At 34.6% G+C, this 15,781-nt stretch overlaps 2 protein-coding genes across 3 annotated transcripts in view; both read left to right on the top strand.

The window, feature by feature from the left end:
* Positions 1–11,350, top strand: LOC144445029 (tetratricopeptide repeat protein 38-like). The gene is made up of 14 exons (XM_078134581.1): positions 1–124; positions 530–607; positions 989–1,070; positions 1,494–1,665; positions 2,864–3,034; positions 3,756–3,831; positions 4,646–4,765; positions 4,913–4,969; positions 5,495–5,533; positions 6,210–6,294; positions 7,328–7,493; positions 7,899–8,064; positions 9,273–9,346; positions 9,651–11,350. Exons 1-14 carry the CDS (start codon positions 104–106, stop codon positions 9,733–9,735), a joined length of 1,392 nt encoding a protein of 463 aa, XP_077990707.1. The 5' UTR covers positions 1–103; the 3' UTR covers positions 9,736–11,350.
* Positions 11,351–12,642: 1,292 nt separating this feature from the next.
* The window catches only part of LOC144444836 (tetratricopeptide repeat protein 38-like), a 9,322-nt gene continuing 6,183 nt past the window's right edge, over positions 12,643–15,781 (top strand). The window contains exons 1-4 of one of the 2 annotated variants that reach the window (XM_078134385.1): positions 12,643–12,746; positions 14,138–14,215; positions 14,554–14,635; positions 15,585–15,756. In XM_078134385.1, the coding sequence (XP_077990511.1) occupies positions 12,723–12,746; positions 14,138–14,215; positions 14,554–14,635; positions 15,585–15,756 (356 nt within the window). In that variant the 5' untranslated portion in view covers positions 12,643–12,722. The remainder of the gene's footprint in view (positions 12,747–14,137; positions 14,216–14,553; positions 14,636–15,584; positions 15,757–15,781) is intronic. The other variant, XM_078134386.1, reaches the window with a different exon arrangement.

Below are 15,781 nucleotides of genomic sequence, written 5' to 3'. Positions count from 1 at the left end.
GGCCTTACGACACTGCAGACAGCAACGTTGAACGCGTACGACACAACATAATCCCTCTGGCAGACCCAGTGTACAGTATTTATATCATCTACCTTCCTACACAATGAGCTTGAAAGATTGTCAGGTTGGTATACATACTATAATATAGCATAGTCCTGCTTTAAGACTAGACGGAGCTACACTACACTGACAAGGAAAAGATTTTGTTTGTGACGGGGTTGCGTAAGTTGTGACACACACACATATCTATCAGAATCACAGGCACTTGTTTCCCGAGATAGGTTCCTGAATACAATAAGATATCGATAATATTGAGATACTGGGCAAATAATAAAAGGGGTAAAGTAACACGGGTTTCTAGGATCGCGTAAGTGCACGCACCTAAGTTGTTGTCATTCTCGTTTAACGACTCGTAATAACTAAGACCCCTTAGGTCACTCGTAATTTCATTGCCTGAACGAAGACAAAGATTGGGGAATAACATCTAATAATCTGTTATTAATATTATTTTACCTCCTGTCTTAATTAGGCATGGAAAGACATTGGCTTCCCATTGTCAACCACCAGTAATGAAGCAGCTAAAATGTATGATGCTATCATAACGCAGGTAAGATAGGATGTATGTGTGTGTGTGTGTGTGTGTGTGTGTGTGTGTGTGTGTGTGTGTGTGTGTGTGTGTGTGCGCGTGCGCGTGTGTGCGTGCGTGCGCGTGTGTGCGTGCGTGCGTGTGTGCATGCATGTGTGTGTGCGTGCGTGCGTGTGCGCATGCATGCATGCTTGAGTGTGTGTGCAAGTGTGCATATGTGTATGTGTGTGAATGTGCATGCGTGCATGTGTTTGTGTGTACACACGTGAAAGGGACACATTTGCAATATACTAACTTTTAATATAAATTTACAATTTAATGACCACACTGATTTGTAGGAATAGCAGAACATTTCACTGCTATTTAATGATGTAAATAAATGTTAATGCATTTTGTTGGCAGTACACCTGTGGATATGATGATGACGTCGTTGGCCATATTCCAAAATGTATGGAGAAGATGCTGACTGCAGATCCTAATTTTGGTAAATTTCATTTCAATACTGTAGCAGTTTACTTTATTTGTGCTATGATTGATTCAGGGGAACACTACACAAGTCAAACACAAATATCAAAACTTCTAAGAAAAATGTAAGAAAAATTATGGAAAATAATAATGATTAATGTTTTGACTAATATTTTGAGCACTGCTCAGTGCTGAGTCAATGAGGTAGACACTTTGTGTGGTCCATAGATCTACCATTGTGTAAATTTTATTTGTTCTGGTCGAACGCATAGAATTTAATGGCTTAATTATACAATGTAAATGTCTTTATATAACTGTACAACTGAAATTACTTAGTTGTGAGTGGCATAATATCTGATGTATTGATTAGTTTTTATAAGTGATTTGGGTATGTCCACTAATTTTCAGTCTTATTTTTATCATCTATTTTGTATTTGGACAGCTCTTGGTCATGCTGTTAAGAATGTACTTACAATATTAGGTGCAAGTTCTAACTGCTGGAACAATCCTACACTGAAGATTGATATTGACAAGATGGTAACTTTAGCACAAAGCAGTAACACCTCTCACCTGGAAAGACTACATGTTGATGCTGTTAAATCATTATATATGGGGTGAGTAAAACTAATGGATTTAACAGACTTAGGTGGACAGACTGGAAAATGTAGTACTATTTTGTAAAAATTTCAAATCACATGAATAGACCTTGGCTTCAAGGCTACTATGTCTGTGTGACTTCCTCCCCCCCTCCCCTCCCCGACATTCTCATTATACAAGTGAAGGAAATAATTCAAATTTTCATACCTTAAATGACAAAAGTAAATTTTTGCACATTTTGACCTCTGATGATAAACTTCCTCTTGGAAAATTTCTAGTTGATACCAGTCCTCCAACAGTTGGCTAAATGACTTTATTATATTCACTTTATTTCTGTATGTTATTTTTGTATGCTTTACATAATGCTTGCTCAGGCATGTTGTTATGTAATAAAGATTGATTGATTGTCAGTCCTTTTAGAACATTGTGAAGATTATTTTGGACCATACACATGTAAATATCCATATACACAATATTACATATTTTCCAGCAATTACTTCCACTAGTGCATGTGCATACTATTACTAGTGGTATTTGCACTGCAGAGCAATACTGAAAACATTGTGTACCTGCATTCAATGATATGAATATGAAGGCACAATTGTTCATTGCACACAAAAGTGTGTGATTGCTCAGTTTTATATTTATGGAAATTTGCTATTTTGCATAAACACAAACTTGTGCTTGCAGTGTTTTCTGCTGCACTTTCAAGAGCTATACACTCGTGAATGTACAGTCACAGAGAACTTGATCTGCAAGCACTCACGTAAATACCCCGAGTATGGTACACATACACTCACATGTCGTATATTGGTGTAACATATACTGATATAGTGTATTATATTATACCAGTATATTGATGGCGCAAATCGAGAGATCTGATTGGTCTAGACATCGAACTAGTGCATCTAAAATGAGCGATAATGCACAGTTGGCACGCATCCAAATTTTGATGTTAACTGTTTGTCTATGAACGTTGTAGTCCGTGCAGGGATGGGGGGCACAAATGAAACCAGAAATGAAACCATCTTGTTTCCGATATTTTCAATATACTGGTATAATATAATAGCGATAAACCACCCCTGGGAATGGTATACCACTCGGTTTTGACCAGTGAACTCAATGTATGCACTCGTTATAGCTGGTCAAAACCTCTTGGTATACCATTCCCAGGGGGTGATTTGTTGCTTAAACATATACAAATGTTAATTTCAGGAACTTTAAAAGTGCATGTGACAAGTGGGAAGAAGTTCTGCTTTATCATCCAACTGATGCAATGGCATTGAGAAGCCATTTTGTGACATGCTTTTATACAGGTGAACCACACAAAATCAGAGATACATTCGCTGGTGTTATACAAGACTGGAAGACTTCAGATTTGTACGGGTGTGTATTTCAGTGATTATCACCTTCAGTAAATATATAAATAAATGAATGAAAACACAGAACAAACAAAACAAATAAATGATGTGTGTGTGTGTGTGCATGTGTGTGTACATGTGCATGCGTGTGTGTGTGCTGTACATATACCAGTATGTGTGACCATGCCCTGCATGCATACATCAATACACCCTATATTTTGTATACCAGAAAGATAAAAGATATCTTGCTTTGCCCACTAGGAGTGTTGTTTGCAATCAAGAAGTGAGGGCCAGAATAGTAGAGTATTGTAGCTTTAAAGACAGTATAGCAGACATGAAGATACAACTCATTTTCTATGCTGTTCCCACTGTATATTTTGTTTTACTACTACCAGCAATCAAAACATAGCTGCCATTACTCTCCAATGATTTTTTAAAAACACAGAGTAGAATCTTTCACACACATTTCATTCACTGCTCTATGTATTGCCATACATCAGTGGCCATGATGAAAATTATAGCTCTCACTTCGCCAAATCTGGGGCATCCTCTTCGAATTTATGAGAACTTTGGTATTCGGAATATGGGATATTTGTATGCACACTTTGGATTGCTTGCATGTTCATGCCCCATAATAGATTTGATGGGTGGATGGATGGTTCATATCAGTGTTGATAGGGACTAACAATGCTAAACATGAAAAATATGACAAAATATGAATATAGTGCTTATTTTTTATTATATAGCAATGTCAAGGGTATGTATGCTTTTGGACTTGAAGAAGTTTGCATGTTTCCTGCAGCAGAAAAGGAAGCCAGAGAGGTATATAAACTTTACTTAAAAATTCTATAGTCATGTCAATTTGATGAATAGCATAGCATTTAATACTTGGAGGGAGAGGAGGAAGAGGGTGGTTGGTAGGGTGTGGGGAGGGATTATTCAGTTCAGGTTATCAGTATGAGATATGTGTATATTATGGATTAAACACAATGACTTTATTATATTCCTCTTGTTGCATTTATATATATATAGATATTGAGGTTCAATTTACATATTATGGAGGAAATGACTACAGTATCAATTTCTGTTGAGAAATATTACTCTGGTAGTTGAGCCTAGAGAGCTAGACACAAACTGAAACTATTGTCCTAACATGTTGATACAACAGTGATAAGCTATTGAATGGGCATTGGTTTAATTATAGTCTCAGTCAGGAGGTATCTGTGAAAACTAGTTTATTTGCCCGAGTTCCTTGAACTTGCAGTGTACTGTTTTGGGACTTCCAATGTTTACACTATGTTGATCACAGGGTGATTAGAATCGCACAACAGAGGAACCACTATCACCCACTTGTGTACTCTACCACATTGAAGAACAATAGATTTAGTTTGCGTCTATCCTAGTAAGCCGAAGACTGGATTATCAGTGTTGGAATGACCATTTCCACATCTTGTATGATAGAAATTCTGATCAATTACTTCTATGAATATACAATTAGTTTATGGATTATGTTTAAAATCAATCTGGTGATTCAAAGCATGATATGGACATCAAATTATATATAATAATGCATCATTTAGAACTTTGACACTTTTAATTGATAAATGCACTGAATAAAAATTATTTTCATTTTTAGGGCCTTGAATTAAACCCAAAAGACGCATGGTCTTTGCATACAATATCCCACATAAAGGAGATGCAAGGATGTCCTGATGAAGGCATAGAGGTTGTTGGAAAGAGAGAAAAAGACTGTGAGGTACTTGATACACGATCTTATAGTTTTAAACTAGCGACATTTTTTCATAGATAGTTGTACTTATGGAGTATTCTAGAGTTATATAGTTTTACAGCAAAGTTTTCATTGTAACAAGATAAAAATTTTCTTTTTCTCTTTGATGTGTAGGGAAATTGGTTACATGGACATCTATTGTGGCATTTAGCACTTTACTACATAGAAAAGGTATGCATCTCTTAATATACTCAATAAATTGGACCACATTTCTACAAATCCTCCGTGATTACATTTCAAACATAATCATGTTTTCAAATATACAAATAACTTCGTAATGAATGCTTTTAATTAACAATATGCATTGCAGATTGGTACATATAGTCTTCTTCTATATTCATGGAAAACAACAGATTATTATAGTGAACTTATATAACGGTTTTGTGTGGATCAGCTCCAAAGTGAAGGTGAATGGCACACCCAACAAGTTTAGTTTCTCTTGGTAGGATGTAGCTGATAGGGTCTCTACTACCATATATTTAACTTGTATTTTAAACCTTTTAGTCCTCCATCATTCAATTTTATATTTTTCAGGTGTATATCCTTTGTTTATTTAGCTGCAGTGAACTATTTGATTAGCCAGGTGGGCTTTCTTGTTAGTCTGCCTGGCATGGCTGCTATTATTCACATTTGCATTGTATATACCAAAACAAATGTTTTATGTTTATTTCTCTGTAATCTTGCATTGTATTTTAGGGGGACTATGAGACGGCCTTGACTATGTATGATGATCAGGTAATTTGTCATATTTTCAACTTTGCATTAAAAAAAATCCTTGTAGGTGTTGGAAGGCTAATTACTGAGGGTCACTTTAGAGAATATTGCTAACTTGTAGCATGTTTCTTGTGTACAGATGTTTTTTTCTTTCCCTCAATATCACATTTACTATATTGTTAGATTACCAGCTACCTTTGGTTAATAAGTAAGAGCAATTCATTTGCATATTGTATGATAAGAAGTGACAACTGAAATTTGTAATTTGCATGGTAATACTGCAGTTATTTTTTCCTAAATCACATTTTTTATCAGGTACTTAGACAAGCTTTTTATTTCATTATTAGCTCTTTATCCAGCCTCAGATTGTAAGATAGACTGTAAGATATGTCATGTCTTTCGGCCCTCACTGGCCTCCTCTCACCATACAGATGTTGGAAGGGTTGACCAATGTGTGAGGGCGCCCCATCATCATTTAACTCAAAAACACACACTTATGTTAAACAATCTTTTATTCAAATGAATAAAGAGTTTTAAAAAAACCTTAGAAACTTGAGCACGTCTGGGGAAAGGGTTGGAAACTGAATATCACCAGTAATCTTTTTCTGGGAAACAATTTGTCAAAATCATAGTCAAAATTATGTTTCTTCAGAAAATGTAGAATAATTATTCTGAATTTGTATTTTGTCATCTATAGTTAAGCAAACTATTATATGGAGATCATATTGATGTGTTGGACATCACTGATGCTACATCACTTCTCTATCGCCTGGAATTAGAAGGTAATATGGTGTTTTTTCTTTTGCCAATATCCTCATACTGGAACTTTGTTTTGAAGCTGCTTCTTACTACCTCTACCTTGATTGCTCATGCTAGAGGGTCAAAAAAGAACAAAAAGGTTGACTTATTTTCATGAGTGCCTATAGTATGTTTGAATGTATGTGTAGTGCATGGCTTGGACAACATGACATCAACCAGGAAATAGATGATTGTGACTTTCATGATGTGCCGAGGTGATCAAATGAACTATATATTAGACAGTAATGAAAGTTTTGTCACTCAGTTATGCATAATGAATGTGTAAGCAGTGCAACGTTCTGTTAATTAATTTGAGGATCTCTCTCCTAAGTTACTTTTAAAGGGGAATGCCTCTCGGTTGCCAGGGAACTCAAAAGTGAAGCTCTATCTTGTTCTTTCAGTGATAAACTGTTGCATCATGGGTCTTAGCAGACATGAATATTTATTACATACATGAACAATGTATATTTATAACTATTTATCTGAAGGAATTTAGCATTAAGGAGTCATGAATATTAAATATTCATCTAATATATATTCATGCCTGCTGAGGTGAAAAAAAATTTCAAAAAAAAAAAATTCAAAAAAACAATTTCAATTTGGTATTTTTGGCAACCAAGCAAAATTTAAAATATGTGAAATTATGAAATGACTCTCCAGAATCCAAAGTTTACGAAAATATCTTTATTTCATGGAGTGGTGTTCCCTTTAAATTAAATCATTCCATTTCTTCATAAAGTGTTATCTAAATACCTCAGATTCATGAAATGTCGTATAAATATCGCTGATTTCTTAAGCACATACACATCACATTATTCGCACACACACACACACACACACACACACACACACATATATATGTACATGCACGCCACACACACACACACACACACACACACACACATATATATAATACCAATACACATACATGCATATGGGCATGGAAACAGACAAGACACAATCATGTATATTTGAGTTTCACTGAAATCTTAGTTTCACATTTACTTATAACCCCAGGTGTGAACGTTGGTGATAGATGGCAGAAAGTTCATGAATCAGTTTTGCCTCATATTGAAGACCAAGCTATGCCCTTCAATGATCTGCACTATTTAATGGCTGCACAAGGAGCTAAACATAAGGATGTAGCTGATAGATTGATGGACTCAATCAGGACTTTTGTAAGGTAATACCATTATATTTCCCTCAAGATGATAAACAAAATGTTTTCATCATCACAAACCACGACCGTTTTATGGTACCATTCTTAATGAGCCAGTCCCTACTTTTATGTCGTGTGGTGGAAATAACAGCTCTGGTTTGCGAGAATGTAATGTATTTGGAAGAGGATAACGGTAACAGTTCTGGTTGGCCAGGCTATCAGAAACACATCCAACACAAAATATTTGGTTTACAGTTGCAAATGATAGGAAATTTAATATTACATATGAAACAGCCACTCAGTCATGTGTGGAGATATTTTACATCACATCATGGAAATAACTGATTGAGATTCATTGCAATACATATTATAGTGTAAAGCATAACATTTTTAGTATTTTCCATTAAACTTTCTTTTTATCCATGACAGTGATGTGAAGGATGAAAATAATGGAATTGTTAAGATATATAAAGATGTTGCATTACCAATGTGCCAAGCCTTCCAAGCCTACAATGATGGAGATTATGGCTCGGCTGTAGACTTGATGATTCCAATACGGTATCAGATTTATCATCTTGGCAGCAGTCGTGCACAAGTGAGTATTGTAATCACAAACTTTATATTTATACAAGGTGAAACTGTTGATTTACTGACAACTTTAAAACCAAATATCAAGTTAAGGAATCAGACTGGTTTATCCAGGAATCAAAGTTATACACATGTTATCATGATTAAAGATGGGGGCTGTTACACTGTGTCATCTGTCTGGAACAATATTTTGAAGGTACACATGTATAAATATCATGACTTTACATCCACAAAGTAGACCCAAGGTTGAAAGGTAGGATTAATTCAAACATTTTGGTGCAGTAGAAAGTTAAATGCCTGGTCACACTGGTGCAATAATTTGTAGGAACTTGACAAGCATTTCTCTACAACAAGAATGCTTGCACCAAATGATCTCAGTGTGCAGATGGGGTCTAAATTGTGAAGATCTAATCTCAAAAGGTACCATGTTTGGGTATGTTTTTGAGTTGAGGGGATGATCAAGATTTTGTACTCCAGTTATTCAGTAAAAATGTTTTTAAAAAATCGAAACATTTCAGCTCCTCACACGAGTCACAGCAAGCCTTCTTCAGAAACCCTGAAAAAAAGAATAAAATCATGTTTGTTTAGATATATAATTTGGACAATGTGTTTTCATTACAACATGGTCGGATTTGTGACATTTCTAACAAAATTTAGCGTGAAATTATCCTAAATGGTCCAATTCTATCATTGTAACAATTTTACTGTTATACAAACTTATTTGTCAACGTACTATTAAAAAGACAATATACTTCCTTTGTAAAGGATTCGAAGAAAGCAAAAAAATCACAAAACATCTAATATCATTTAAGCAAATTCAAAAGATTATGGTCAAATTGACATGGTTAATCTCACTTTCATATCATCAAGGATACTGAATTACACTTGGGATACAAGTAAAGGCATTAGCGCTGAGTTGTATATCTTACCATATCTCCCTTTGTGGTAATGATTTCATGATATTAATTATACCACTCCATCCTCATCGCTTATTTTTTCACATTTAAACTCAGTCTGGCATTCACACTCAATCTAGATCAAGTTGGTTGGTTGTCAGATGCAGTGTTATATTAAGAAACTGCAATCATTGAATTTAATCACTGTGTCATCTCTTTTTTCTTTTTCTCTGTGTATACTATCAAGTCAGAATGTATATTCCATTATTATATTCCATTCCATTTAAGTTAATTGGTATTGATTTGTCTTGTCATACAGGCAGATGTATTCAACCTTTTCCTCATACACTCTGCTTTGAAATCGTCTGAAAAACGACATCAGCTGCTTGCAAGGTGAGTGATAACATATCCAGTTTTAAAAAATAAACCAAGTATTTTTGTATATTTGACTTTATTTTCTGAAAGTTAAGACGTGCTGTTCATAGGGAAATGGTATAATGATATACTTGAATAAAACATTAAGCATTGCACTGCATAAGTCACTTGATGTGAACAATGCAACATACTTTATACCTTGTATTAATTACATGACCACACATTTTGCAAACATATTCTTTGACTTTATGTTATTACCCTTTGCCTTGAATTATCCAATTGATCACAATGTTTTCAGCTATTTTATTCTTTGTTTCTACAGGAGTCTTTTGCGTGAGAGGAAAGCACAACGTGAATGCACTCCAATGACAGACAGACTCCTTGGAACAATCGTTGCGACATTATAGTCAGATGATAACCAAGCAGTCAATTGTTTTTCCATTTATTCTTTTGAATGGGATCTTCTGTATGAAAGGAATATGCAACATAAATCTACTAAAACATCAATGTCAGATATTAATTCTCATATGATAACCTAGCAGTCAGTTGTTTCCATTCATTCTTTTGAATGGGATCTTCTGTATGAAAGGAATATGCAATGTAAATTTACTAAAACATCAATGTCAGATATTAATTCTCATTTGCAAAATGACAAATACTAAGCAAAAAGAAGGGCATAATATCAATGCTTGTACTATTAAAGTGTAGTAATCAGGGTAGTGGGAGATATCATAATGTAGATCTGCATTGTTTGGGTGGTTTTAAAGGGGAGTACCACACCAGCAAATAAAGGCATTTTCAGAAATTTGTGTTCAGTAGAATAATTTTAATGATGAAACATCATTTATTTCACGCCATTAACAAGAAATACCAAATTGGACTTATTTCACATCCATTGTCTTATCATTGGTCCATTATTGCCCCATGGGAGTTAGCAGACTTGTGTATACACGAGGTGAGCAATAAATATTCATGTTTTTTTTCATTTATAAGTTATGAATATATATTGTTCATTTTAATACTGTGCACATCAGCTGACTTGCACGAGGCAATGCAGGGCCACTACTTGGACAGTCACAGAACAATTAATAAAACAAAATTCAGTTTGATGTTTCTTAATAATTACACACAATTTCTGTGATGTGAAATCATGAATTGCCTTTAGAACCATGAAAATGAACTAAGAAGATGCCTTTAACTTTTGTCAACTGGAGTTCCCCTTTATTTATATAAAAAACAGCTAAACACTGCAACTTCAAATATTAATTAGTAAGTTGAACAATATTTCATCTTAAACAGAGATCCATACTCTGTATTACAGGACTGTCTTCATAACACCAAAACAACATATTTTTGTCAATTTTATTAAAAATTAAGACAACCAGTACCAAGAAGTTATACATTTCAGATGTGTTTATAGTTATGCATATTAGATTTCTATAAAGCTGTGCAATTTTTTTCTTACAATTTAGAACTTAATTTGGCAAAGTAACACATATAGCAATCTGATTAAAATCCGATGTAGATGTCGGCTAATTGTTTATTGCTATTTTTTACCTTCGTTATTTTGCCTGAATTGACCTTCGTGGTACATGTTTACGTTTTTATCCTGATCGCCTCGTCTAGAGGAGGTAAAATAGAGGTAAACTAGCAATGAACAATTAACTGACATCTACATCGGATTTTAATCAGATTGCACATATAGACGGTAGTTATCAATGAAATATTCATGGAAAATAAATTGACATTTAAGTACAGTGTCACCTTCTCATATGCATAGTGTTTTGGGGCACTTACAAACAAGTTTGACACCCCAAAACATGCGTGCAACAGAAGATGTGCACCACATGACCCCTGCACTTTAGTCAAATGATGGCAAGATTATTACATTAGACCAATTTATTTCAATATTTCTCTATGATTAAGTTCATTTTAACTTGGGGACTGCAATACATTGAAGAACTTTATTATGTCTAATAAGACTAATATAATGGCTGTTTACATTAATATACGAATATACAATTGTGCTTATGAATTCAATCAATTATTTTAATCAAATTTATATATCTCTATATAATCAATGTTAGTTTCTTCAAAGGAAATATAAAAGATAAAAATAAAGAGAATTATTACCTTGTAAATTTTATGTTTGTGAATTCTGTCCTTTTATAAAACAATCTCTTTCCATAAGTATTAATAAGTAACATGAATAGTCAATTGGGAACTTGCAATCCAGACTGAGCAAGCTCAGACGCAAAGGACTATGGGATTATCTGAGGTTATCGTATTACCTAATCTGGAGCTACCGATAAAATAAACCTCCCACAATGATCAGGGCGACTATGAATTGATCATGTATGGTTACAAACAATATAACAATATTGTTCATAATACTAATTGATTAGCATTTATTATGACATTTCCCATGATGCAACATTCAACATGGCGGTTCCCTATTGTATTGATTTATTCTTTATTCATGATTTATTAATTGAAGTTGTGATCTGTTTAATATGTGACCATATACATTAGTAGAATGGTTAAAGTGGCCATATGGATGACGATTGAGGTATTTATTTTGGATTTTTTAAATTTATAATACAGTTGTATCTACATGAAAAATCAATGTGAAACAACATGTAGCAAGTCCTTGTTTGTAACTCAATAAATTGCAAATATGTAATGTGTTTGTAACAAACTTTTTACATATTTTTTAGCTTTTTACTCTGTATTAAGTTACAACACAAACTTTGGCCACTCCGTGACTCCAATAGTTCATGGTTTAAACATTCAATTCATTATTAAACAAAGGAATTTCCAGATCACTTGAAACAAGTGTAGCTAGGTTCTGCACTTGCAGAACAATTTTTCTTCAAGCTCATACCCCCAGGAAATATTTTTTTTCTGTCTTGAGTTGGTCAGCAAATCTTTTTTCACCTTTGGCCGGCTACAATTTTTTCTCTCGAAAATCTACTACCCCTCCCACCACGAAATCAAATGGTTTACCCCTTATGTGTTGGCGCTAGTCCCCCCCCCCCCCCCCCCCCCCCCGCATATCATTTTCAGCGCTACATTTCAGCCAGAAACTAAGGGTCAAATGTCTACATTCTGCCAGAAGTCTTGGCAAAAAATGTGAAAATATCCGCAACCTGAAAAGTAAAATTCCGAAAATCGGGCCAAAATTTCAAAATATATGGTCAAAGGTCGTTAATACATTGAAAGACGCCTCCCGTCCCTTGGACTGAATGGTTTATTCTAGTGAAACGTAAAGGTCAGGTCAGGTCAGGTCATATAACAATACACACGCATAATGAGTGAAAGGACATGGTGGGAGTTGAAACCATGTACCAGACGAGGATCGACCTGCAGTCTACGCCCTGTGTGACAGCTCGACATGACGAATTTCAAAGACTGTCAGGTGAGTGTGATGGCCCAACATTTATGCACTGAATCTGTATACTTTCCTCAAAATTCACCACTCTCTTCATCACAGCAGTACTCCATGTACACGTACACTACATACACGACTAGTCCTGCTTGCATACGGAGTAATCCGGGACTCGATTCTGACAATTGTTAGTCAAGTCAGTAATATAGACTCGTGCATCGTCTGTAAGCAGGACTAGTACACGACCGACGTGTGATTTATTTGCATGAATAAATAAATAAATAGATTTGTTCACGACTCGCTTTGTTTTCGACTAGACTCGTCTAGGGATTAACATTGATTTACAAACCAAAAGTAAATATGGATGTTTCATCTAGTCTTGCTGATAGACATTCGGGCTTTCTTCCAATCGCCCGCCTTCGATGCCCGAGGTCTAGCTAAAGTTATTTTTACGGTCCGCCCTGAATGCACAGGTGCAAATCGACCAATCGTATCGGAAGAAAGCGCGAAGGTCTTGCAGCTAGACTATACTAGTAGTTCATCTATAAACACAATACGCTACCTATTATTGGACGTGATCGAAATTTAAAATTGTGTGCTCTAACATCTCTGGTATGACATCTCTGGTATAGATTGAATCAAATCAAATCAAATCAAGTTATCACCATGCATTGAAGTGATAAACAATAAACTTGAATATTTATTATTATATCGTAACGATATACAACAATACATATATAATTTACCTTTAATAACACAAGGCCTAATAAAAAAAATATTTGTTTCCGGTTACCCAACCCCACCTATTTTTTCACGCTGGCCCTAAACTTTTTTTTTATGTATTCGAGAAAAAAAAATAAAATCTCGAAAATTGTGAATTCTCGCAAGAAACAGTAGATGTGGAAACTGACATCAACTTAAAAAGAAAATATAAAACTGGTCTTCCAATCTGATATGGCTGTACGTCTGATGAGAAAAAACCAATAACACAGAGATCACATGGAAAACAACGGAAAACATAACTACGTGAAGTAGACACTCACATATGAAAAAATACCTATATAAAAAATAAAATAAAAACCTAACTCTACCACACCTATTCTAAAATTGAGCGTAATCGGAACCACACAATTTTTTTTGTTAGGCCCAATTGGAAAACACTTTTGTTGATAGAGGTAGGCATGTAACCGAGACCTGGACTTGTGACACACCCTGGTTCTAAATTTATATGTCGATCGATGGATTTAACTTCATCAAAAGACAAAGTTATTCCTCACATGGCGGGCTTGCAATTTATCATCATAATGATCTCGACGTTAATAACATTACAATACCACGCCAAACTTATGTATGAAAATTCTAGTAAATAACACTGTCACAATATATATGTAACTTTGATATTTTCCTTCCTGCGAACTAAGGAGTGGCAAACCATTGGTTTTCCATTATCAACTACCAGTAATGAGGCTGCCAAGATGTATGATGCTGTGGTAACACAGGTAAATAAGTATCTATGTATCTATAGCAACGCATAGCTGTGGTCCTTTGACATCATTCTATGGAAATTCATCGTCCATAATTTTTGCACGATGTTTTTCGATAGCAATAATCCTCTTTCTACCAGAGGGTAGTTATTTGTACACAAGAAACTACAAGTTGAAAAGACAACACGGACTACAAACATGTACTGTTGAATTAGGATTATTTCACACATATTTTTTGGGTAATGGATAGGGTACATTGCATCTCGAGATTGTGCTATTTTTGAATCGGTATTTCCTGGTATATATATATATTAAAACTTCCAATCTTTGCTTCTTTTTAAATATACATCCAGTATGTGAGTGGATATAGTGATGAAAGTATTGGTGGTATTCCTACGTGCATTAACAAGATGATTTCGGCAGATCCAAATTTCGGTATGTTAGGCCTAATAAAAAAATTGTTTGGTACCGGTTACCCGACCCCACCTAGCTTTTCATGCAAACCTGAACTTTCTTTTACGTATTTGTAGAAAAAAAATAAAATCGCGAAAATTGTGAAGTCTCGCGAGAAATATTGGGTGCGGAAACTGACATCAACTTAAAAAGACAGTATTAAAACGGTTCTTCCAATCTTTAATGGCTGTACATCTGATGAGAAGAAACCAATAGCAAGTATAGAGGCCATGTATGAAACAACAGAAAACATAACTTCCTGAACTAGACACTCACATCTGAAAAAAAAGATATAAAAAAATAACATAAAAATCGATTCTAAAATTGAGCGTAATCGGAACCACACAATTTTTTCTGTTAGGCCTTAGTTTGAAATGTTGAATTAAATATTTGTAAATTGGTAAGAAAAATAAAGTAAATCTGTGGCTTTCAATTCGGAAAATAGAAATACCGCATCAAACAGATATCAGAGATGAGTGTATATTAGGGATAAATTCTGGTTATAAAGACTTTGTACATTTGTATGTATTTATTAATGGTTTGACTTGAAAGCAAATGCAAAGATTAACAATGATACATTATATAACATTATGTGATTTTATGGCTATTTAAAGTTAGGCGTTGTTTTTCACAATAAAAAAACCACAATTATATTGTCACTAATGTTAATACTCTGTACTATAGTGGATTTGTTGTTAATTTTTATGTCTTTTTTTAGTAAAAGTTTTGTATTCATGTACCGATGTCACTAGATACATTCCTTAATCTCAATTCTCCAATCTATAGATAGAGACTATATTAACTAATGTGTAACTTATTGCACAGTAATTCACAAGAGGAATTGCGGGTACGAAAATTTTGTGTGAGAAAATGATATAACATGGCACCCAACTTCATTGTTTTAATTGTTCAATCACATCTTCTTCACAAGTCCTAGGTCTTTCTGTAAAGAATTGTATTGCATTAATTGGCACTGGTACCAGTGCATGGAGTAACCCCGAATTGAACAACGATATCGAAAGAATGGTTCAAATGGCAGAAACTAGCGACGTTTCTCCACTGGAAAAACTACATATAGATGCCGTCGAACACTTGGCTTTAGGGTAAGTATTTGTAACAAAGTAACTG

This window comes from Glandiceps talaboti, chromosome 13, assembly GCF_964340395.1.
Source record: "Glandiceps talaboti chromosome 13, keGlaTala1.1, whole genome shotgun sequence".
NCBI lineage: Eukaryota > Metazoa > Hemichordata > Enteropneusta > Spengelidae > Glandiceps > Glandiceps talaboti.
The sequence above is the reverse complement of the archived record's forward strand: the minus strand, read 5'-3'. Positions and strand labels throughout refer to the sequence as shown.

What these genes read in the sequence shown, in the direction of transcription:
- LOC144445029 (XM_078134581.1), top strand. Translation starts at nt 104, where the DNA reads ATGAGCTTGAAAGATTGTCAG. An exon ending in ATGATGCTATCATAACGCAG is followed by an intron (nt 608 to 988) that starts GTAAGATAGGAT and finishes TTTTGTTGGCAG; the next exon opens with TACACCTGTGGATATGATGA. An exon ending in CGACATCAGCTGCTTGCAAG is followed by an intron (nt 9,347 to 9,650) that starts GTGAGTGATAAC and finishes TTGTTTCTACAG; the next exon opens with GAGTCTTTTGCGTGAGAGGA.